Source organism: Astyanax mexicanus, chromosome 1 (genome assembly GCF_023375975.1).
Source record: "Astyanax mexicanus isolate ESR-SI-001 chromosome 1, AstMex3_surface, whole genome shotgun sequence".
NCBI lineage: Eukaryota > Metazoa > Chordata > Actinopteri > Characiformes > Acestrorhamphidae > Astyanax > Astyanax mexicanus.
This window is the reverse complement of record NC_064408.1, coordinates 40318323-40340230: the sequence shown is the minus strand read 5'-3', so window position 1 is coordinate 40340230 and position 21908 is coordinate 40318323. Positions and strand designations below refer to the sequence as shown.

General features: G+C 45.2%; 2 protein-coding genes across 2 annotated transcripts; both read left to right on the top strand.

Annotated features, from left to right (window-relative positions):
- The first annotated feature begins 6032 nt into the window (after positions 1-6032).
- Positions 6033-7744, top strand: LOC111191862 (trace amine-associated receptor 1-like). The gene is made up of 2 exons (XM_049478661.1): positions 6033-6782; positions 7287-7744. The coding sequence occupies exons 1-2, from the start codon at positions 6152-6154 to the stop codon at positions 7676-7678; spliced, it is 1023 nt and encodes a 340-aa protein (XP_049334618.1). The 5' UTR covers positions 6033-6151; the 3' UTR covers positions 7679-7744.
- A 2142-nt stretch (positions 7745-9886) lies between these two features.
- LOC103042338 (trace amine-associated receptor 1-like) lies at positions 9887-11177 on the top strand. Its single transcript, XM_022667901.2, has one exon. The coding sequence runs from the start codon at positions 9895-9897 to the stop codon at positions 10912-10914; it is 1020 nt and encodes a 339-aa protein (XP_022523622.2). The 5' UTR covers positions 9887-9894; the 3' UTR covers positions 10915-11177.
- Positions 11178-21908: the final 10731 nt, after the last annotated feature.

Sequence of the window (21908 nt, the reverse complement as noted above, 5' to 3'; positions counted from 1 at the left end):
TTAAGCATCTGGGTTTTTTAAAGATATACACAGTGAGGTCAATAACTGTTGTAGGTTGAAAAAGTTAGCTTGTATTTTCAGGTATCTACATCTGATACAGAGGTCAAAATATAGCACCTTTTGTCTGAACCCAGACGTTTGTCTTGTGAGTTATAATATTGGACAAATATCAAATAAATTAAAGTTATTATTAAGTTATTATAGAGATTGACAAGGTCAGTTTAAAACTTAGCCTTTGTTGTTGTGGAAGGGTATTTGGGTCATTATCTTGCAACATTATAAAGGATCTCCCAATCAGTTTACTTGTTTTAACAGGATAAACACATTTGAGAACTTAGGGACAAATACATGCACTAGGACTGGGACAAAACAGTCATTAATGGTATGGAAACAGGGGCAGGAAGAGACAGGGACTTAGGATGGACCTGAAGGCCACCACATACGATTCTGGTGAGGCACGGAGCAGGTTTAAATGCCCCCACTCTCCTGAGGGCAGGGTATAGGTTTAGGGTTGGGAACAGTGGCCATTATCACTGAATCACTGGATCAGTGGCAGTGACAGGAGTCACAGACACTGGAGCAGGGCAGCAATGGTAGTCACAGACACAGGGGCAGCAATAGGAGTTGACATTGGAGCAAAGGTAATGCCACCGACACTTGAGCAGGGGCTATGTTGGGCGCTGCAGCCACTGTTACAGGGGCAGCAAAGGAACTCACAGACACAGGGCTGGCGACGGGAGTTGAGGACGCAGAGGCACCAAAAGGAGTTGACACTGGAGCAGGTGCAAAGTTGAGGCACCAAAACTTGTGTTGGGGTGATGTCAGCCACTGTGAAATGAGAATTTCTCGAGGAAGAAGAACCAATATGTGACCCGTGCATCAGCATATTTTGCCACTGCCAAAGAGTAAAACCCGCTACTGCCATAGGCTGGAGGGAGTCATGAAGGCTGTTCCCTATCAGTCGATTCACTCGGTAAAACACAAAATGTATGGGATATATATCACGCTCTTGCGTGTCTGGCTGAAGACACCTTTAATTACGCCTAAAAAGCAGCAGCAGCCCAAACACACTCCATGCCACTCAGCCTGGAGCAAAGGTCCTCCTCCCGGACACCTGAAAGACTCTGCAGTGAGGAAGAGGAAGCCTGACTCATCGTAGCTCACAGAGAAGGGGGGTGAGGTCTTCGCTGGTGGGAGACACCACAGTTTCTCCCCTAAAGCCACCAAAGAGGTGCAGTTTTTCCCCTGTTCCTGGGCCCAGTTCAAAAAGGGCATGATTTGCCCCAACATTGTTCATAAAACACCTGTTCTCTGTAAACACGTGTGTTCAAGCATTCCAAAAGATGAGTCACATTACTCAGGGGTGGGGGGGTATGTTTCCAGTGCCCAATGTTCTCAAGCCCACTATGTGAGTGCTTTTTTACATGCCTGTGTTCCAAAAAGTGCCTTAATAAAGTTGCATTCTGTAACTCAGGGCAAAATAAAAGTGTCCAGCCCACAAAAAAATGTGTTGCATTCCCAAATTCAGCCACAGGAGGGCTCCACCACCAACCCCCCTCCAGACCCCCCCTCCCCGCGTGGTCTACACGCAAGTGTCACTCAACGCTGCTGCGGTGCTCAGAGAGGAGAAACTTTTCTTCACAAGCAGGCGATCGGTGTAGCTTACGGGTGGCTCGTTCTCCTGTTCGGGCTTTCTCTGTCCCTGCGCACTTTTACAAAGGGCTGTGTTATCCCATATTCAGCAGCTGGGCTTCTCTGTCAATTTAAAAAAGAGCTCTCTAATTTCCAGCCAAAAGCTGTCTTTTCTAGCCCGTCTGTCAGAGCGCAGAATAAGTGCATTCCGTGACTGCCTCACGCAGTTTCAGTCTACGTTTTCGCCAATTTCTCCAGCTGTTGGGCAAATGGTGTTAATGATAGCAGTAGTTCTGCTGTGTTTTAATGCGCGTTTCAGCACTGGATATTATCACACCGTGTGAATGCCTCACACTATCTCCCGAAAAAGATAGTTGTAACTTAGGGTTGTATGAAAGCACTGTCTCCTTGGAGGGAGCCCAGCCTGCTGGGGTGGTGTCAACGGATGCGTCAGTGACAGGCTGGGGTGCAGTGTGCAATGAAGCAGCTGTGAAGGGGCCGTGGTCTTCAGCACAGCACTCCCTCCACATCAACTGTCTGGAGTTGCTCGGGGTCCATTTGTCCCTAAAGCGCTTCCTCTCAGAATTGAGGGGGAAGCATGTTTTAGTAAGAACAGACAACACCACCGTGTGTCCCCAGGTGGTGGAACAGATCTAGGATCAGTTTGACAGGGCCAATGTAGATCTCGTCGCATCCAGAGAAAACACGCATTGTCCTCTGTTTTACTCTCTAGCAGGCCAGGGTGCTACCCTGGGAGTGGATGCACTGGCACACCTCTGACCCAACACTCTGCTTTATGCATTCCCCCCAGTGAAGCTGATCATGCCAACACTGGAGAAGGTGAGCCAGGGGAACCTGTCTCTAATACTTGTAGTTCCCTACTGGCCATCAAAACCATGGTATGCAGAAATAATCAGTCTCCTTACAGGAGATACATGGGCTCTCCCTCTGCACTCGAATCTCCTGTCTCAGGCAGGCGGGGAAATTGTTTACCCCTGGCCAGAGCTGTGGTGTCTCCATGCCTACCGGCCAAAAAGTCTGCCTTGATGGCCAGCAGTTTGCCCTCTAACGTTGTGGTGGCCATTCAGTGTGCAAGGGCCTCTTCTACAGGAGGTTTGTATGCTTATAAATGGCGTGTATTTGAGCACTGGTGTCAGGGAAGAAGTTTGATTCCCTTCCAGTGTTGATTTGTTGATGTTTTGAGGTTCCTTCAGGAGTCACTGGAGCATGGGCTCTCATTCTCGACAATAAAAGTATATTTGGCAGCTATATCAGCCTGTCATGTTGGTTTTGGGGTTGTTGCTTGGGGCACACACCCTAGCTATACTTTTCTTTAAGGGAGTGCAATGTCTAAAGCCTGTATCTAGGCCAGCCGTTCCTCCCTGGAACCTCACCATTGAGCTCGAAGTCCTGTCTGGGCCTCCATTTGAGCTCCTGAACTTGAACTCCTGGACATTAAATATGTTTCGTATAAGACGGCTCTGCTGCTTGCTTTAGCCTCTGCTAAGCGTGTGGGTGATCTTTATGCTCTGTCAGTGCACCCTTCATGTACCCAGTTTGCACCAGGGGACATCAAGGTTACATTACGCCCTAATGCAGTATATTTATGTGGCCCTAATGTATATTTCACTAGCCTTTGAGCTTAATTCTTTCTCTCCTCCTCCATTTGCTTCTGAGGAGCAGCAAAAAATGCAAACACTCTGCCCTGTGCATGCACTGTGTACATACATTGATCGTAGTCAGGCTTTCAGTGGGTGTGACCAGCTTTTTGTCTGTTTTGCCAACCCAGTTTGTGGCAGGGCTCTGTCTAAGCAGCATCTTTCTCACTGAGTTGTGGTAGCTATTGCATTAGCTTATAACAGCAAGAGTCTGGAGTTGTCTGTGCGAGTGCAGACTTATTCTACTAGAGGAATGGTTGCATCTTGGGCCATTTTTAAGGATGCCTCTATTAAAGACATTTGGAACGAGGTACAACAAGGTTGCCCCGCTTTGCTGTTAGCTCAGTGAAGATCAGCATCTTGAACTAAGGAGTGATGCATCATCTGCCTTTTAGTCATGATTAAAGATGATTAAAGATGTCTTTAGCCAGACATCCAGGAGCGTGATATCCCATACATTATGTGTTGTAGTTTGTTCCTTTCCATCAGGGAACAGTGGTTATATGCATAACCTTTATGTTTTCTTCTAAGCTCCAGGGATGAGTGCCAATGTCTTTAGTGAGGTCTAGAGTACTGACAAATCTAGTCTTCCCTAACTGCTCAATGAGATAATTGCAAGGCAATGGGTACATAACAAACTGTGAGACTTTGTGCAAAATCCATCAGGTTTGGGGACTAGAACTATTGGACTGGACTACGAGCTGCAAGATAGCTCTAGGATCCCATATTCTGAACCTCTCCTGATGCAGAAATGCAACTGGCAAACGACCACACCAGGAATTGTTCAGATTTCATGGTGCACGATTTGAGTTTGGCTAGGGCATGAGGAAAAGATGTATTGAAACTTCAAAGTCTTCTTCCAGCTCATGTTTTGGGAGGCCAATTGGGTTGGGAGAATGTAGAGAGAACGATGCGAAGCAGAAAAGGCATGAGACAGACAAGAACACAGAAGGCCGGGCCGCCATGGGCTGGGCGGAAAAGATGCCAGGCAAGGGATCCACCTGCTCAGAGTAGCAATGATGTCATCACAGCGACAAGGAAGCCGGGCAGGCAACCGCAGGAGAGTAGTAAGCAAATAAAAGCAATAAAAAGGCAAATGACGGTCTTTCTAAGCTACAGAACTTGTTGACAAAACTGATTTTAGGTTAAGAGAGCTCATCATAGGGTTGTTGTACCCTAATATGAACACAAATTCCTTTCAACGTACAGTTCGATATAGAGCAATCACTGCATGGAACAAGATTCCAACTTTTATAACTTTGATAGAATTATTTATTGTTATTCCTATAGGCATTGTGTTTTACTGTTGTAGTTGTTATTGTTATTATTATTGTTATCATTGTTATTGTTTTCAGCAGGACCCCAGGAAGAATAGCAGGGCATCTGCCCAAGCTAATGGGGATCCAGTAAATAAATAAATAAATAAATAAAAATCGAATGTGCTCAAATTCTGATGAAAACAGGCCACATACCCAAATGTTCAAGCTGCTCACTGCATCAACAGGCAAGACATGTTAAAGTCATACTGGCAGATTGGTGTGCAGGTAACCCATGGCCAAACCTGTCTACAGCCTAGTCTACCCAGTAACACTGAAGATGCTGCAGAAATCTCAAACACACATTTTCTCTTTTTTCTTCTCCTGATGAAGACCAGCCGTCATGTCCGGCCTTGTTCCCTGTCTGTCTCTGTGTCTAGTGTGCTCTGTGTTTGTTTATCTCCATGTCTCTACTCCAGTTCCTGTCCCACATGCTCGTGTCTGTTATTATTTGTAGCTCCACCCCAGTGTTCGTCCATGTTATTACCGCGCCGGTCTCTGTCACTCCATTCTGGTCTGGTCTGCTGCAACCGCAGCTTTAGGCTTGGCTACAGGGCCCGCAGCCTCAGCTGTACAGCGCCAGCTTCTCAAGTCTCAGCGCCAGCTCCACATGTCTCAAAACTAGTTTTCTCCTGCTCAAGTCTCAGCACCAGCTCCTGCTGCTCAAGTTTCCGCACCTGCTCCTGCTGACCAAGTCGCTGCGCCATCTCTTGTGCCTGAGATGCCAGTCGCTGCTCCTGTGCCAGCGATGCCTGTCGCAGCTCCTGTTTCTGTGGAGCTCGTCGCAACTTCTGTGCCTGTGATGCCTGTCGCAGCTCCTGTGTCCGCTTCAAGGACTATATTTATCCCCAGGCCCATTGCCCGTTCTTTCCCCATGTCCAGTCTCCCGTCCAGTCTCTGTTCCCATCCCCTGTCCAGTCTATGTTTTTTTTACAGGATAATGTGATTGCATCTATTAAGATACAGCAACTACAATGTACCTAAGTGAGCATGTTAAACTATTGAATTAGGATTTAAGTTAAATAATTCACCTTATTTCACCATAAATCTCTGCACATGTGCACTGAAGAACTTGAAAGGGTGGAGTGTACTTTGTCTCAGTGTATTTATTCATACAAAATTAGAACTTAGTTGAGTTAAATGAGTTAAACCATTATGATATAATAAAATAAATAAGTTCTCCATCTGCCTCTGTACATTCCCTTTTCCATAATTTCTCATAGTCTGATATCATCAGGTCACAAGGGTATTACCATGGCATATGACTAAAAGGGCGGTGCTTTTTTATGTGTAGTCCTGGATGAGTATAAATCTGCATGCTGTGCACTACAGTGAAAACTAGAGGTAAGGTCTGGTGGAGGGTTTGATTTAACATAAAACACTGTATGTACTTACATTCTGCATAGATAGAAAGATAGTAAAACATTGTTTTTTCTGTCTTTCTTTTTTGTAAAAGAAAAAATGAAATAACAAAATATTTTTAATTAACTGTGTTACATTTTTAGTGCATTACAGAAAAAAAAACTCTAGCATCTGGACTTCAGCATGAACTCAAGCCACACTCAAATAGACATCACTCTGTGCTATGAGTATTTAAATGGATCTTGTCATAAGGTTGTCTATCCAATGTTTTTGAGGGTGTCATTTTACTTGGTCTTCAGCTTAGTGGTGATTTTAACAGTGTTGGGAAACCTGTTTGTCATCATAACCATTCTCCATTTTAAGCAGCTGCACATGCCAACTAATTACCTTGTTCTTTCTCTAGCAGTAACTGATCTGCTGCTGGGTGTTTTATTTATGCCTCCTAACATGCTACGCTTTGTGGAGACTTGCTGGTATTTTGGAACTTTATTCTGTAAAGTACACAACAGTGTTTCCATAATGTTATGTACATCTTCAATTATAAATCTGTCTTTTATATCCATTGACAGATATTATGCTGTATGTCACCCGTTACTGTATCACAGTAAAATCACCTCCTTTGTCACAGTAATTATGATTTCCATCTGCTGGAGTGTTTCCACTGTAGCCGGATTTGGAACAATTTTTCTGGATCTAAATATTCTGGGTGTTGAAGAGTTTTACTATGAGAATATTGTTTGTGAAGGAGGCTGTGTGATGTTTCAAAATGCAGCTTCCACCATTACTTGCAGTTTGCTGTCCTTCTACATCCCAGGCGTTGTGATGCTCAGTATATACATGAAAATATTCCGTGTTGCTCAAAAGCAAGCAAAGTCTATTCAGGACTCAAAATGTAAAAACAATATAAAATCAGTGTTGAGCAAAGAAGAGAAAAAAGCCACCAAAACTCTGGCTGTGATTTTGGGTGTATTTCTCTCACTTTGGACTCCATTTTTTGTCTGTTATATAATCAAATCTTTTGGTCACCCATTTCCTCCAGTAGTGATTGATATGCTTGCTTGGATTGGACTTATGAATTCTACTTGTAATCCTATTGTTTATGCTTTCTTCTACAAGTGGTTTAGAAAAGCATTCAGGATGATTATATCAGGTCAAATATTTCAGCCAGGCTCTTCAAGAACTAATCTATTCTCACTCTGAAAAATTATTTCTGATGATATTTAAGATAATGTGCATGTTACATTAAATAATTTCTGTGTGATGTTTGAAAGTGCTCCTGCAAGTATTGCTTCAGCTGTCCTTTCCTTTTATTTCCCAGGCATTGTGATGCTCTGTATATATATGAAAATATTCCGTGTTGCACAAAAACAAGCAAAGTCTATTCAGGACTCAAAATCCGCAAAGAACAATATAAAATCAATGTTAAACAAAGAGCAGAGAAAAGCCACCAAAACTCTGGCTGTAGTTTTGGGTGTATTCCTCTCACTTTGGACACCGTTTTTCATCTGTTATATCATTAATCCTTTTATTGGTCACTCAGTTTCTCCAGTAGTGCTTGACACACTTGCTTGGATTGGACTTATGAATTCTACTTGTAATCCTATCGTTTATGCTTTCTTCTACAAGTGGTTTAGAAAAGCATTCCGGATCATTTCATCAGGTAAAATATTTCAGCCAGGGTCTTCAAGAACTGATCTGTTTTCAAACTGAAACTGCATGAAATTGAATGAAATTGAAATTGCCCTACCAAATGCAATAATACAGGTAATTGACAACTTTGCCTTGTTAATACATTAGATACCAGTTGTTATTGTATGTTATGTTTGGTGATGGCCCAGTTGTAAATGTGACTGAAAACTGAAAGATTTATTCATCCTTGTGAATCTGGTGTGATCCAAAAATAGATTTGCCAGTTTATTTAAAGAATCTTTTCAGACAAAAACAGTGTTTTTGGAATGCAATGGATAATGAATTATACAGAATTATACAGATTCAACAAGACCCAGAGATGCCCGTACTTCATCTGATAAAATACAAGTCAGCCATCCTGAAGCTCACAACAAAGTCAGCTAGTTAAAAAAATATAGATTTAAATGTACAGGCCTCAGAGAACAGGTATTGAAGTCATAAAGTAAAACTGGATAACATATTGATAGTGCTTGGTAAAATACAATAATTTCAAATGGACTATTTTTCATTTTGGCCATGTTTTTCCACTGCCTAAACATTTTCCGTTTAGTTCTGTTCTGTCTATTTTAGAATTTAAATTTAATGACACAATGATATAATAAAAGTACAAAACATAATCTATATTGTCCTCTGAGGAGAAATTCTGCTTCACATAGGATCTAATAAAATTATAAATGTTGCAGCAGTTCCATTACACTTACCAGATACATCGGCATAAAATACATATGTATTAACACATTTAAATATTTATTTGACTGAAATCCAGTTTAGCTGCTTGTGTTAACTGGCTGAACTGAGCAAACATTTGAATCATGCAATTGACAGGGTGATTCTTTAAGTTTGCAAAACAAACTCTTATACTAACATGCATTCTTACTGAACAAAATAAAACACTGTAATAATGTACAATGGCATGCATGTTAAGCAATATAAATAATAGTAAAAATAACCACAATTTGTGTTTTAACTCGTTATTTGTTAATAAATCAGGCTGATTCACTTTATAGTAGGTCTAGCAGCATTGCATCATCGAATGAGGGAATACAAGAACACCACATTTTCCTGTCATGCTGAAGATTCTTTGCATCACTGGCATCAACAGCAAAGGCTAACTGGATGACTCTCGTACAACAATTAATGCTGACTATATATTTTTTAAGAAATACAACAGTTCATTTTTTGTGTATTTGCTGTATTTCAAGCTATTATCTGACTTTTTTTTTGCCTTATCCTATAGTGTACATAGTTTTGGGATATTTGGGGGTTTCATCAAATTTTGGCCTCTTCAATTTAGGTTTGAAATATGCAATTTAACAAACTTTTGACAGATACAAATCTTTCAGTGGTGTTTGTTTTTTTGTAATATGGGGTTATTTTACTAATTTTAGGAAAATAAAATACACAATACAGTAATATTTAACAAAAAATACCACAATACTGCAATGTATTTTAGCAACACCCTAAAATGCACAGCCAAGCCATGAATCCAACAGATTAATAAAATGACTGTTTCAAAGCTACCTTTGGTTTAAAAGTAAAACACAATGTACTTTACCAGTATGTAGACCTAAATATAAAATGATAATGAAGCCTAGTAAATCATATCACTAAAAAGTTAATATTACTTGCTTGGTCTTTTAGTAAAAGAAAATTTACAAATAACAACAAACAGAAATAAAATGGCTGACAGATGACACTGTTTGCGACAGAACTCTATTTTATTCTGGAACATTGTAAACACTAGCATTACATGTGAATGGAAACCTGGCACCTAACCTATGCAACACACAACAGTAGACCTCCAAGACAAAGCCTAAGAACCATTATTCTAAAATATTTATATCTTCTGCATGACTAAAATGAATTAACCACCAATGCAGCCTGAACTACCAGTGTACTGGTTTCTAACTTGGTTAGTATCTTCATAGCAAAAGAAAATACACACTTTAGATCTATAAATCTGTTGATTTGTTTTAAATAATTTAAGAAAAGTTATTTGAGGATACTTTGAGGACAAGGGCGGGGTTTCATTACCCCAGTGTTGGAAGAGTATAAATCTGTGCCACATTGTGGATTTATCCACCGGGGGGTGACAGAGGTAAAACTCTAATGGAGAGCTCTTTTAACAACAGATTCCTGCATGCAAATTTATAAAATGTTTTCATGATTTTTCTTTTTGTTTAGTTGTTAATATACATTACAATACAGAACAATATCACATTAATAAGACTCAAGAAATGAACTCAAGTGAAGTTCAGATAGTGGACATCACACTTTGCTATGAATATGTAAATGGATCTTGTCAGAAGGTTGTTTATCCTCTGTTTCTGAAGGTGCCCCTTTATTTGTTCTTCAGTTCAGTGGTGATTTTAACAGTTTTTGGAAACTTATTTGTCATAATAACCATTCTTCATTTTAAGCAGCTTCACATGCCAACTAACTTCCTTGTTCTGTCTCTGGCTGTAACTGATCTGCTGCTGGGGGCACTTTATATGCCTCCGTGTATGGTACAATCAGTGGAAACCTGCTGGTATTTGGGCCCTTTATACTGTAAAATACACAGCAGTGTTGTGATCATGTTGGCCACTGCTTCTATTATTAATTTGTCTTTAATATCTATTGACAGGTATTATGCTGTGTGTAAACCTCTGCAGTACCACACTAAAATCACTCCTTGTGCCACAGTATTTATGATTTCCATCAGCTGGAGTGTTTCCATTATAGCTGGATTTGGCACAATATTTCTAGAGCTGAATATTCTGGGTGTTGAAGAGTTTTACTATAAAAATGTTGCATGTGAAGGAGGCTGTGTGATGTTTCAAAATGCAGCTTCCACCATTACTTGCAGTTTGCTGTCCTTCTACATCCCAGGCGTTGTGATGCTCAGTATATACATGAAAATATTCCGTGTTGCTCAAAAGCAAGCAAAGTCTATTCAGGACTCAAAATGTAAAAACAATATAAAATCAGTGTTGAGCAAAGAAGAGAAAAAAGCCACCAAAACTCTGGCTGTGATTTTGGGTGTATTTCTCTCACTTTGGACTCCATTTTTTGTCTGTTATATAATCAAATCTTTTGGTCACCCATTTCCTCCAGTAGTGATTGATATGCTGGCTTGGATTGGACTCATGAATTCTACTTGTAACCCTATTGTTTATGCTTTCTTCTACAAGTGGTTTAGAAAAGCATTCAGGATGATTATATCAGGTCAAATATTTCAGCCAGGCTCTTCAAGAACTAATCTATTCTCACACTGAAAAATTATTTCTGATGATATTTAAGATAATGTGCATGTTACATTAAATAATTTCAAATGACAACATTAAATGAATAAGCTTATTAGCAAAATTTTGAATTGTCTTATATTTTATCTATCTAATATATGCCATATTTCTTGCTTATTTCATATTAAAGCAAATCATTGTTTGCAGCTATGTTCTCACAATGATTTATTTTTTTGTATGTAAATCAAGCAAATAATAAATGAAAATATATTTGTGAATGTCAGAACCTTTGTTAAAAAAAACTGTGGGTTTTGAAAACAACAGTGGATTTTTTAAAAACGATCTTTTTAACAAGCGAGAATTAAGCCTAAATAGACAGTTATTTTTACATTCCTAAGCTTTACATTTTAATCATTACTTCTTAAAAAAAGATATTGTACCTGTTTTGGTGTTTAATAGATCAATAGATCAAATGATGTTTGTCAATTGATCTATTGAACTTATATTGTCCATAACCATACTGATCATTATGTCAACAAAGATTCAAGGAGATTTTTTATTGTCATTTGCATCACATGTGGTCCATGCAGTAGAACAAAATTGTAATTGTAAGGTCCAGTTACGCCCAAGAGCAATTGTTGTGTAGATAAAATACAAGAATAAAATGTTATATAAAAATAGATAACAAGATAATTACACATAATACAAATGAAAAGTAGGAAAGTAGCACGAAACAAGTGTAAGTGCATAAGGCATTTTTGTTACAGCAGCACAGATGAATGTGAAAGAATAGCAGTAACATGATAAAGTGTCTCAGTGCGGGTAAAATGTCAGTGTTGTTTTAAATATGTAATTGTCATTGAAAGTGTCAGTGCAGTGTGTTGTCTAGGTGGAGTTTAAAAAACTAACTATGAATGGTTTTGTCTTGTCCTGAAATACAGACTGGAATGTAACAGTCAAAATGTAATACTTTTTTCATACTGAAGCATTTATTTATAAAGGTAAGTAGTAGTAACATTAAGCATAACATCAGCACACATTTCCTAGTATAGTTTAAGAATAGGGTATCTAACATTGTAAAAAGTGAAACAGGGAGGAAGATCTAAGGTAACTGATAAAAAATGTTTATATGCAGTTTATCCAAACATTGGAGAACATAAAACATATTAATTGCTTGTTTTATGAAGTACAAGCTGAAGTGACAAATATGTTTGTTAGATCCTTCTATGATGTTAGCATATAATTATGGTATGGTGAAATTTATTATTAATTTGCATTGGACATATCATTTGATTCAGCCTTGAACACAAACATGGCAAGAGGAGTGGACTGCAGCACCCAGGGAACAGAGGAGGTCAAGGGCTTGGTGAACATGGGTATCTAACCCACAACCCTGTTAGCAATAAACCAATAATCTAAACACAGAGCCACCCACTGCACAAAGGCATCAAGATGCCAGAAAAATATGCAAATCGCTGAGAAGAAATCCAGGTCCATGATAGTAGGAATTGCAGACTGAGACAGAAAGACATGTGAAGATCCAAGCACGGTGAAATGTAACTACTGGCCAGATAACTTTCTATCAACATATTGTGACGATCTTCACAGGGTGTTTGTGTGTGTGTGTGCTTGGGGTTTGTCTGTAGGGGTGGGGTTATGTTAATCGGGGGCCAGTGGGGCATTGTGGGGGTGTCTTTTGGGTGGCTTGGGGGGACCTACCGTGTCTGTGCTAGCCAGTTTGGCCACCGGGGCTGTGGGTAGCTCGGGTTTTACTCTCCAAGCTCTTGTAAGACCTGTAAGCAAGCGGTACCCTGTTCAATAAAATAGCTTTTCCTGAGATCATGCTGCCTGTTGCTACATCTCCCTGCCGGTCGTTACATTGGCAAGCTGGAGCAGGGGATCCGGAAGCTGAGCAGCGAAGAGAGCAGGCCGAGAAGCAGCAGGCCACAGGAGGAGGGTACCGAGCATTCTGCCTGCACTTTCCTACCTGACTGGGAGCGGGGAAAGGCAGCACTGCCTCAGCAAGAGCAGCGGTGGTGGCAGGCGGCCGGCTGCAGAACAAGACGGTGAGCGCGGCGGTGCCAGGAGGCCGGCCTTGGAGCGGAGCAGTGGTGGCGAGTGTCAATGCCGGAGCGACCAATACCCCGCCTTCCCCGCGTTCGAGTTGACGCCGTCGGTGGCAAGCATTAGCCTCCCGCGCTACGGTGGAGAAGGACCCTGGGAGCCATATGAAGCGCAGCTGGGGGTTGTCGCAAGGTGGATGGATGCCGGCGATGATAGCGATTTGGCTGTGTCTTGCCCTGGAGGGCAAAGCACTTCAAGCGCTGGTAGACCTACCAGCGGAAGAACATGGAGAGCTGGATGTGCTGAAGTCTTTCTTGCGACAGCGCTTTGGCAGGGTCCCCGCACCAGCAGCTACAAGATTGGAGGCAGGGGCGAGCGGCTAAGCGTTCTCGCCGCAGAACTGAAGATACTGGTGAGACAGGTGTATCCAGCTACGTCCCTCAGTGCAGCCATTGAAGAGGCAGAGAAAGCATAACTCTTCTTGGAAGACCCGCCACTTGCCTTCAAGTCGAATCAACGGAGGAGTTGGAAGCAAGAGCGTGCCAGATACGGCCAACGGAAACGGCACCAGGCGCCGGACGGAGCCCCGTATGATGCTGGCGGTGCAATTGGTGGGGGCACAAGGCTAATCAGTGCCGCGCACCAGAGCCTGCGGGGAAACGAGTTCAGAACCTCCCATTGAGGGGTGGGAGGATCCCGGCGACAAGCACGAGCCAGTTGTGGGACGTCCTAGCCAAACGGTTTCACTCCCAAAGCTCTTCACACCCAAGCGGGTGCAGCTTGGGCAGGCGCGGCGGGTGCCGCGGGCACAGAGTCAGAGGCGGCCGGAGCCGCGGGCACAGAGTCAGAGGCGGCCGGAGCCGCGGGAACAGGGTCAGAGGCGGCCGGAGCCGTGGGCACAGAGTCAGAGGCGGCCGGAGCCACGGGAACAGGGTCAGAGGCGGCCGGAGCCGCGGGCAGCGCTGATACAGAGGCGGCCGGAGCCGCGGGCAGCGCTGATACAGCTGGCGAAGACGCCGATTCAGTGGGAGCTGAGAGTGCGGCTGCCGCCAAGATCCGGCCTGGAACCGCAGATTCAGCAGTGGGTGAGGCTGTAGAAACCGGACCGGAGCTTGCTTCTGGAGCAGGAGTCGCAGACCTGGAATCCGGCCGGGCTGGGGAGCTGGAAGCAGGTGGGGCTTGAGAGCTGGAAGCAGGTGGGGCCTGAGAGCGCGGTGGAGCTAGCAGGCTAGCTAGCTTAGCCGGAGCTTCAGAGAGCGGCGCTGCCGCCGGCGCTTTCTCGGGGGGCGGCGCGGCCACCGCTGAAGTCTCGGGGAGCGGATGAGCCGCGGGGGTCTCGGAGCGCGGAGCCTCAGCCGCGAGCTTCTCGGAGCGCGGATGAGCCGCGGGGGTCTCGGAGCCTCAGCCGCGAGCTTCTCGGAGCGCGGCATCTCGGCCGCGAGATACTCGGAGCGCGGCGTCTCGACCGCGGGATTCTCGGAGCGAGGATGAGCCACGGGAGTCACAGAGCGTGGCGTCCCATCCGCTGCCTTCACGGAGCGTGGCGTCTTGGTCGCGGGATTCTCGGAGCGCGGATGAGCCACGGGAGTCACAGAGCGTGGCGTCCCATCCGCTGGCTTCACGGAGCGTGGTGTCTCGGTCGCGGGATTCTCGGAGCGCGGATGAGCCACGGGAGTCACAGAGCGTGGCGTCCCATCCGCTGGCTTCACGGAGCGCGGCATCTCGGCCGCGAAAGTCACTGAGCGCGGGTAGAGTACAGCCCCTGGGGGAAACGGCAATGGAGTACGGGCTGGTGCGGGGTAGAGCTCCTCCTCCTCCTCGGAGCTACTGGGCGCACATCCCAGGTAGTCCCACGGGCTGCGCGCCACTTGGCTCGGGTACTCATGGCTACTGCCAAACACGGGATGAGACCCGAGGCTCACCGCACCAACCCTTCGCGCCCCCCCAAGAAAATCCTCCCCCGTAAAGGGATCCTCTTTATGCTGGCGGGACCCCTTAGAACGTCTACCCCGAGGCCTGTGGCGTCCTTTAGGCCTTGGGGATTCCAACGCCGGGGTCCCGCATGGTGCATGGCGGATCGCCAACCTGGAGCCGGTCCACTCGTTTGCTGTGTCCATATTTGGTCGATCCTTCTGTCAGGTGCAGGTGCAGGGAGGACGCGGAGGCGGACGCAAATGCAAACAAAAAGGGATTTATTTACGAAAACAAATACAAAATACACAGGGAGTTACTGAAAACAGGACTGAGGAAACTGGGGAAAACATGGAGCACTGACAGACGATAAACGTACAAGGATCGACACCGGAGAAATGGAACACGGACCTTAAATAGAGGTGCACACACACAGGGAACAGGAAACACCTGGGACGAAGGGGCGGAGCTACAAATGAACACAGGTGAGTGGAAAAACACTGGGAATGAAACACAGACCTGAGAATAACACAGACATGAGAAGCAGACAGACAAAAGACCTGACACAAGTGTTCCAGAACAGATAGGGAAGGCATCCTGTACAGAGCTTCTGTGTCTGCATTCTCTGAATTCACCTGGAATTGGAAGTCCTTGAGATCGAGAAACCACGTTGTTATCCCAGCATTTGTGTCACTGTGCTTAGATACCCATTGCAAAGATGCATGGTCAGTGACCAGCATGAAGGGTTTACCTATAAGAAAGTAGCAAAGCTCCTCCAATGCCCATTTGATGGCAAAGGCTTCTCTTTCAGGACGGCATGATAGCTCTTAGCAGGTAGATGTTTCTCCCTCAGATAAAGGTTGGGGTGCTTTTCACCTTCGAAGCCTTGCACCAGCACCATGCCTAGGCTGCTTTCTGAAGTGTCGGTGGGCAACACAAATGGTTGCTTAAAGTTAGGGATGTTGATTGGATGTAAGCTTGTCCTTCAGCATCTAAAATGCCTTCTGGGCTTCAGGGGACCATGGAGAGGTTTGTGAGGTAATTGAGTATAGGACCTTAGGGTTGAGGAGGACCTGCAAGTAACCCTTTGTAGGGTTGAGGGTGGAGATATATCATACCTGTCCCAGACTGTCAATTAGTCTGTCCTCTCAAGGCATGGGGTAAGAGTCAACCGGGACACCTTGTTTAGACAGTCGAAGTTGTTGCAGAAACGTCATGAGGCATCTGATTTTGTAAAAGGATGATCGGACTGGACCACAGCCTGGTGGATGCCTCTATTACTCCCAGATGCAACATCCTTTGTTGAGGGTGGAAATATATTGCCCCCGGCCCAGACTGTCAATTAGTTCGTTCACTCGAGGCATGGGATAAGAGTCGAACTGGGACTGGGACCTTGTTTAGATGGCAAAAGTTGTTCCAGAAATGCCATAAGCCATCTGGTTTGCTAAAATGATGATTGTGCTGGACCATAAGCTATCGGATTCCTCTAGTACTTCCAGATGCAACATCTTGTCCACTTCATCTTCAATCACTCTCAATTCTACTTTAGGGAGCTGGTAGGGCCACTGCTGTATGACTACATCTGGCATCATTGGGATTCTGTAATGTAAGACTTGGGTCCGCCTGGGGAGGGCCGAGAATGTCAGGTAGTTACAGTTGACACACTCACAGAGCTCCTGCTTCTGCACGAGGGCAACAGCATTGGCAAGCACCACCTTCTGGTTGGCCCATGCTTTGACAACCTAGGTAAAAGCAGACAGAGAGGGCACAAAATTAAACCACTGGTTCAGGAGATTGATGTTGTGTAACTGTTCCTTTTTTCTCCTTATAGTTCACAGTTTTTATTTTACTTTAAAGAGCCCTTGCCAGCTGGCCAGTAATTTGTAGGAGGTGGCTGGCATTAAAATGATGACCTGGTCTACCGTCTGGAATTCCTGAGATGGCCTCTTTGGGCAACCTCCATATTGTAAGAGGCCGCCCGCAACGTGGTCTTCCCACCACTAGAGGGAGGCCACACTCTAAGCCAGGTGGTAATCAGCGCGATTAACAACAGCTGGTGTCACTACCTTATAAGGGCTTCCTTCCGGTTCCTCGGCGCAGAGTCTTGAGTATTCCCGTCAGAAAGCAAGACCACGCCGTTTTCTCTTACGATCTCTTCAGAGTTGCCAAGTGGCTCTCTATCTTTAACCTCTATGGGAACAGTGTATACTGGGCTCAGTTCAGAGAGGTTCTCTTTATTTCTTCTAGAGCTACCTGTGTCGCTCTAACCCCTTCACCTCGCTGGTCGTGTCACCACGAGGCTGTCTGTCTCTCTTTCTCTTTGCACTTTCGTCAAAAAAAAAAAAAATAAATATTTCGTTTCTAGCGACCAGAGGGGGATACTTCTTCCCTTCTAACTTCGCTTACTTTTTCTCTCTAGCCCTTATTGTTTTTTCTCACAGTTTCTAAATCACTATTCCTGCTTGGATAATTTTTATTTCGCTTCATTTATTTAGCTCTCCTTCTCCCGCTTGCAAGTCACTTAGTTCTTCCTTGCGCCGACGTCATCAGCTCGTCCCCGGTGGCGCAGCGTGTAGGTTGCATTCACTGCGCCTCAGAGCCCGTGCTCGCGGGTGTTTAAACCCCGCTCCGAGCGATTTTTATTTTATTATTATTTTTTTTAAATATCTTTCCACTGCTCTATATCTGTATTCCTTTCATTTCTCAGCAGTAAAGTGGTTCTTTCTACACTTCCACACTCAATTGTGTGTATTTCTTTCAGTGTTCTAAACCCTGCCCCCAGTGTTAAAACACCTACAGTCACCCCAATAGTGTTGTGGTCTATTCATTGGCCTTTCACTCCAACACTCTTGGTTCAAACCCAGCTCACTGCAATTCCCCTATATCTGCTTTTGAGTTCATCCTGGTGCTTTATTCCACTAGGATAAATAAAAATTCTGAGACAGCTCTCTGGATCTTCCCTTCGGGGCAGCTGTCTCATTACACATATGCTCCTTATGGGCGGAATCTTAATTATTCTACCTTGCATGTACTGGCCTGAATAGGGATGGCTGGGTTTACCAAGACTCTTAATCTTTAAGACTTTTTTTGTACGTCTTTGTCGTGCGTTCACGTCCTGAAACGCACCTACAGCCGTGAGTTTCTGCTTGGAGTCGGCAGAAACTCACTTTTGGAGTTAAACCGCGGACTCCGAGAAGAACTGCGAGTCTGCGGCGTGCTCCGGACACCCGCACCCCCACCGACCCCCACCGCTGCAGCTCGCCCACAATGGAAGCGCCACAGGCGGCAGGCGAGAAGGCAGAAACGGGGTAAGCGCGGGGGTATCCGAGCGAGGCTAGCGGCTAGCCCACACAAGCCAGCTATCCCCACCGTACTTTTGGCCAATGTACGCTCTCTGGACAATAAACTGGATTACATCCGCTTACTTCAGTCAACTCAGAAGACCGTGAGAGACTGTTGTGTTTATGTTTTCACTGAAACCTGGCTCAACAACAGCGTCCCGGACCACGCCGTTCAGCTGGAGCGGCTAACATGCTATCGGGCGGACCGCGCGCTAGCTGACGGAGGTAAGAGCCACGGCGGCGGGCTCTGTGTTTACATCAGCGATGCTTGGTGTCGGAACGTTGTTGTGGTCTGTAAACACTGCTCACCGGTAGTGGAACTGATGATTATCAAATGCTGTCCGTTCTATCTACTGAGAGATTTCTCCGCCGTGCTGATCGCTGCTGTTTACATCCCTCCGACCTCCAACAACAGCGTGAGGAGTGAAGCACTGAATGAACTGTACCAGTACATCAGTGAACAGCAGACAGCGCACCCAGATGCTTTTCTCATTCTGGCTGGAGATTTCAACCATGCAGACCCAAAGAGTGTGTTTTCTGGACTTTTTAAACACATAGACTTTCCAACGAGGGGAAACAACATATTGGACCAGGTCTTTACTACACACAGAGGAGCCTACCGAGCCTCCCCCCTCCCCCACCTGGGAGCCTCTGATCACCTCACAATTATGCTAATGCCAGCTTACAGACCACTGGTTGAAGTCACCAAACCAGTTCTTAAGCAGGTACGAGTATGGCCAGAGGGTTCCTCAGAGGCACTTCAGGACTGTTTCAGCACAACAGACTGGAATATGTTCAGAGAGGCTGCCACCCACAACAACTCCACAGACATTCAGGAGTACACAGAAACTGTCTCTGCCTACATCACCAAGTGCACTGATGATGTAACCGACCTCAAGACCGTCACTGTTCGAGCGAATCAGAAACCATGGCTGACAGGAGAGGTCCACAAGCTCCTGAAGGCTAGAAATGCAGCCTTCAGAACAGGTGACCAGGCAGGCCTGAGGTCAGCCAGGGCCAACCTGTCCCGCGGGATCAGGAAAGCTAAGAGGCTGTACTCAAAGAAGATTTCCCAACACTTCAGTGACAGCAGAGACAAACAGAACCTGTGGCAGGGTATCCAGTCTATCACAGGCTATAAACCACATCCACAGACCTGCGACAGTGACACATCTCTGCTGAACGACCTGAATGGGTTCTTCGCAAGGTTCGATCCACTCAACAACACACCCGCCCAGAAATCCATCCTTCCTCCTGGTGACCAGGTGCTGACGCTGTCCCCAGACAGTGTGAGGAGAGCATTCAGCAGGATCAATGCTCGGAAAGCTCCTGGGCCTGACAACATTCCTGGCCGTGTGCTGAGAGACTGTGCCTGGGAACTCGCAGAGGTTTATACTGACATTTATAACACCTCTCTGAGTCAGGCGGTGGTTCCCACATGCTTCAAAGCCACCACCATCATCCCTGTCCCAAAGAAGGCATCGCCATCCTGTTTCAATGACTATCGTCCAGTTGCACTCACCCCCATCCTCATGAAGTGCTTCGAACGACTAGTCATGCATCACATCAAGTCTTTGCTCCCCCCCTCCCTGGACCCCTACCAGTTTGCTTATCGGTCAAATCGCTCGACCGATGATGCCATCTCCACTGTTCTCCACTCAGCCCTCACACACCTAGACAAGAAGAACACCTACGTCAGAATGCTGTTTGTTGACTTCAGCTCAGCATTCAACACAATCGTCCCCCAACAGCTCATACACAAACTGGACAGTCTGGGGCTGAGCACTTCACTGTGCAACTGGCTGTTAGACTTCCTGATTGGAAGACCACAGGCAGTGCGGGTTGGCAGCAGCACATCCAGCATCACCACACTGAACACAGGGGCTCCCCAAGGATGTGTGCTGAGCCCCCTTCTGTTCACTCTGCTGACCCACGATTGCACACCAGCACACACCTCCAACCTCTTCGTCAAGTTTGCGGATGACACGACGGTGGTGGGTCTCATCAGCAACAACGATGAGTCACACTACAGGAGCGAGGTGAGCCGTCTCTGTTCATCAACGGAACTGCTGTGGAGAGGGTGAGCAGCACCAAGTTCCTGGGTGTGCACGTCACAGAGGACCTCTCCTGGAGCACCAACTCAGCGTCACTGGCCAGGAAGGCAAATCAGCGTCTCTAGTTTCTCCGCCATCTGAGAAGAGCTGGAGCCCCCACCACCATCATGACCACCTTCTACAGAGGGGCCATCGAGAGCATACTGACCAGCTGTTTCACCGTGTGGTACGGGGCCTGCACAGCATCCTGCCGCAGGACCCTCCAGCGCATCATGAGAGCAGCTGAGAAGATTGTTGGCACCTCTCTCCCCTCCCTTCAGGACTTGTACAGCTCCCGCCTCACACAGAAAGCTCTCCGTCTGGCAGGAGATCCCTCTCACCCACTACACAGCTTCTTCATCCTGCTGCCATCAGGGAGGAGACTGCAGAGTCTCGGGGCGAGGACCAGCAGACTGCGAGACAGCCCCATCCATCAGGCTGTGAGGATGCTGAACTCTCTTCCTGCTCTACCCCCCCATCCCAATCCTGCCCCCAGCACACACTCACTCAGCATCCTGACCCCCCCACTAATAAAGTACTGAAACTCTGCACTACAATGCACAAAGTACTGGTCCCTTCCAAACGGACTTGCACTACACAACACCTGCACTACTGATATACTTGCACTGTCTATACGCACTTTAATTCCACTTAATTATACTGTGAACTTTAAGGACTTATGCACCCATTCACTTTACCAGCCTTAAGCTATATACCATATACCGTATTTGCACTACTGTTATTTACTATTTTTACTGTCATTCCATCTCAATCACCATCAATATTGCACTATTGTCTTACGTATGTTTATTGTGTCTTGCTGTATTGAACATATAGTGTCTCCCACTCTTTTATATTATAATTATATATCTATTTTTACTTATTTACTTATATTTATATATCTATTCCTCCCCCACACCACTGCACCTTGTTTTTGTCTCATGTATGTCTATTTGTGTCCCTGCTGTATTGTACACATAGTGTCTCCCATTCTCCTTTATTCTATCTATTATCTGTACTTGCTGTAAATTTGGGAAGGAGAGTAACATAATTTCAATTCTCTGTATGTCCTGTACATATGCAGTATTGACAATAAAACTACTTGACTTGACTTGACTTGACTCTTTAACTTTAAGCTCATTCGGAGGACCAATTTTGAGTCATCACCTTCAATGTGGTTTTTGGATGGGGATTTCTTCAGGGTTTCCAGGCTGACGTAGTCAACCAGGACTTTGGCAGTAGCCCGTAATGTTGCGTTGTACAATAATTATTTTTTTTGGTTAGGTCTGGCAGTGGTCAGTTCAGTCCATTGGGAACCACATGGGATGGGCAAGACCAAACAAGACACAGAACATGGAGTTGCTGAACAAAAACGTCTCTGACGGGGTTATACAGACTGTTGGCAGCAAAATAGAGTGGGCCAGCCCCCTCTGGCCACCCAAATTCTTTAGCAAAAGTAGAGGCTGTGGAGCCAGAACACTTGAAATTAGATTGTGCAATCCCAAATCAGAAAAGGTGAGCGCAGTATGGAAAGTTCTTGCAGTGTTTCTTGCATTTACTTTGACTTTTATTAAATTACAGACAGTATTCAGGTTGTGCCTATTCGATTTCATTTAAT

Coding starts and splice junctions, on each gene's coding strand:
- LOC111191862 (XM_049478661.1), top strand. CDS start 6,152: ATGAACTCAAGCCACACTCAAATAGACATCACTCTGTGCTATGAGTAT. Junction 6,783..7,286: donor GCTGTCCTTCTACATCCCAG/GCGTTGTGATGC, acceptor TTTATTTCCCAG/GCATTGTGATGCTCTGTATA.
- LOC103042338 (XM_022667901.2), top strand. CDS start 9,895: ATGAACTCAAGTGAAGTTCAGATAGTGGACATCACACTTTGCTATGAA.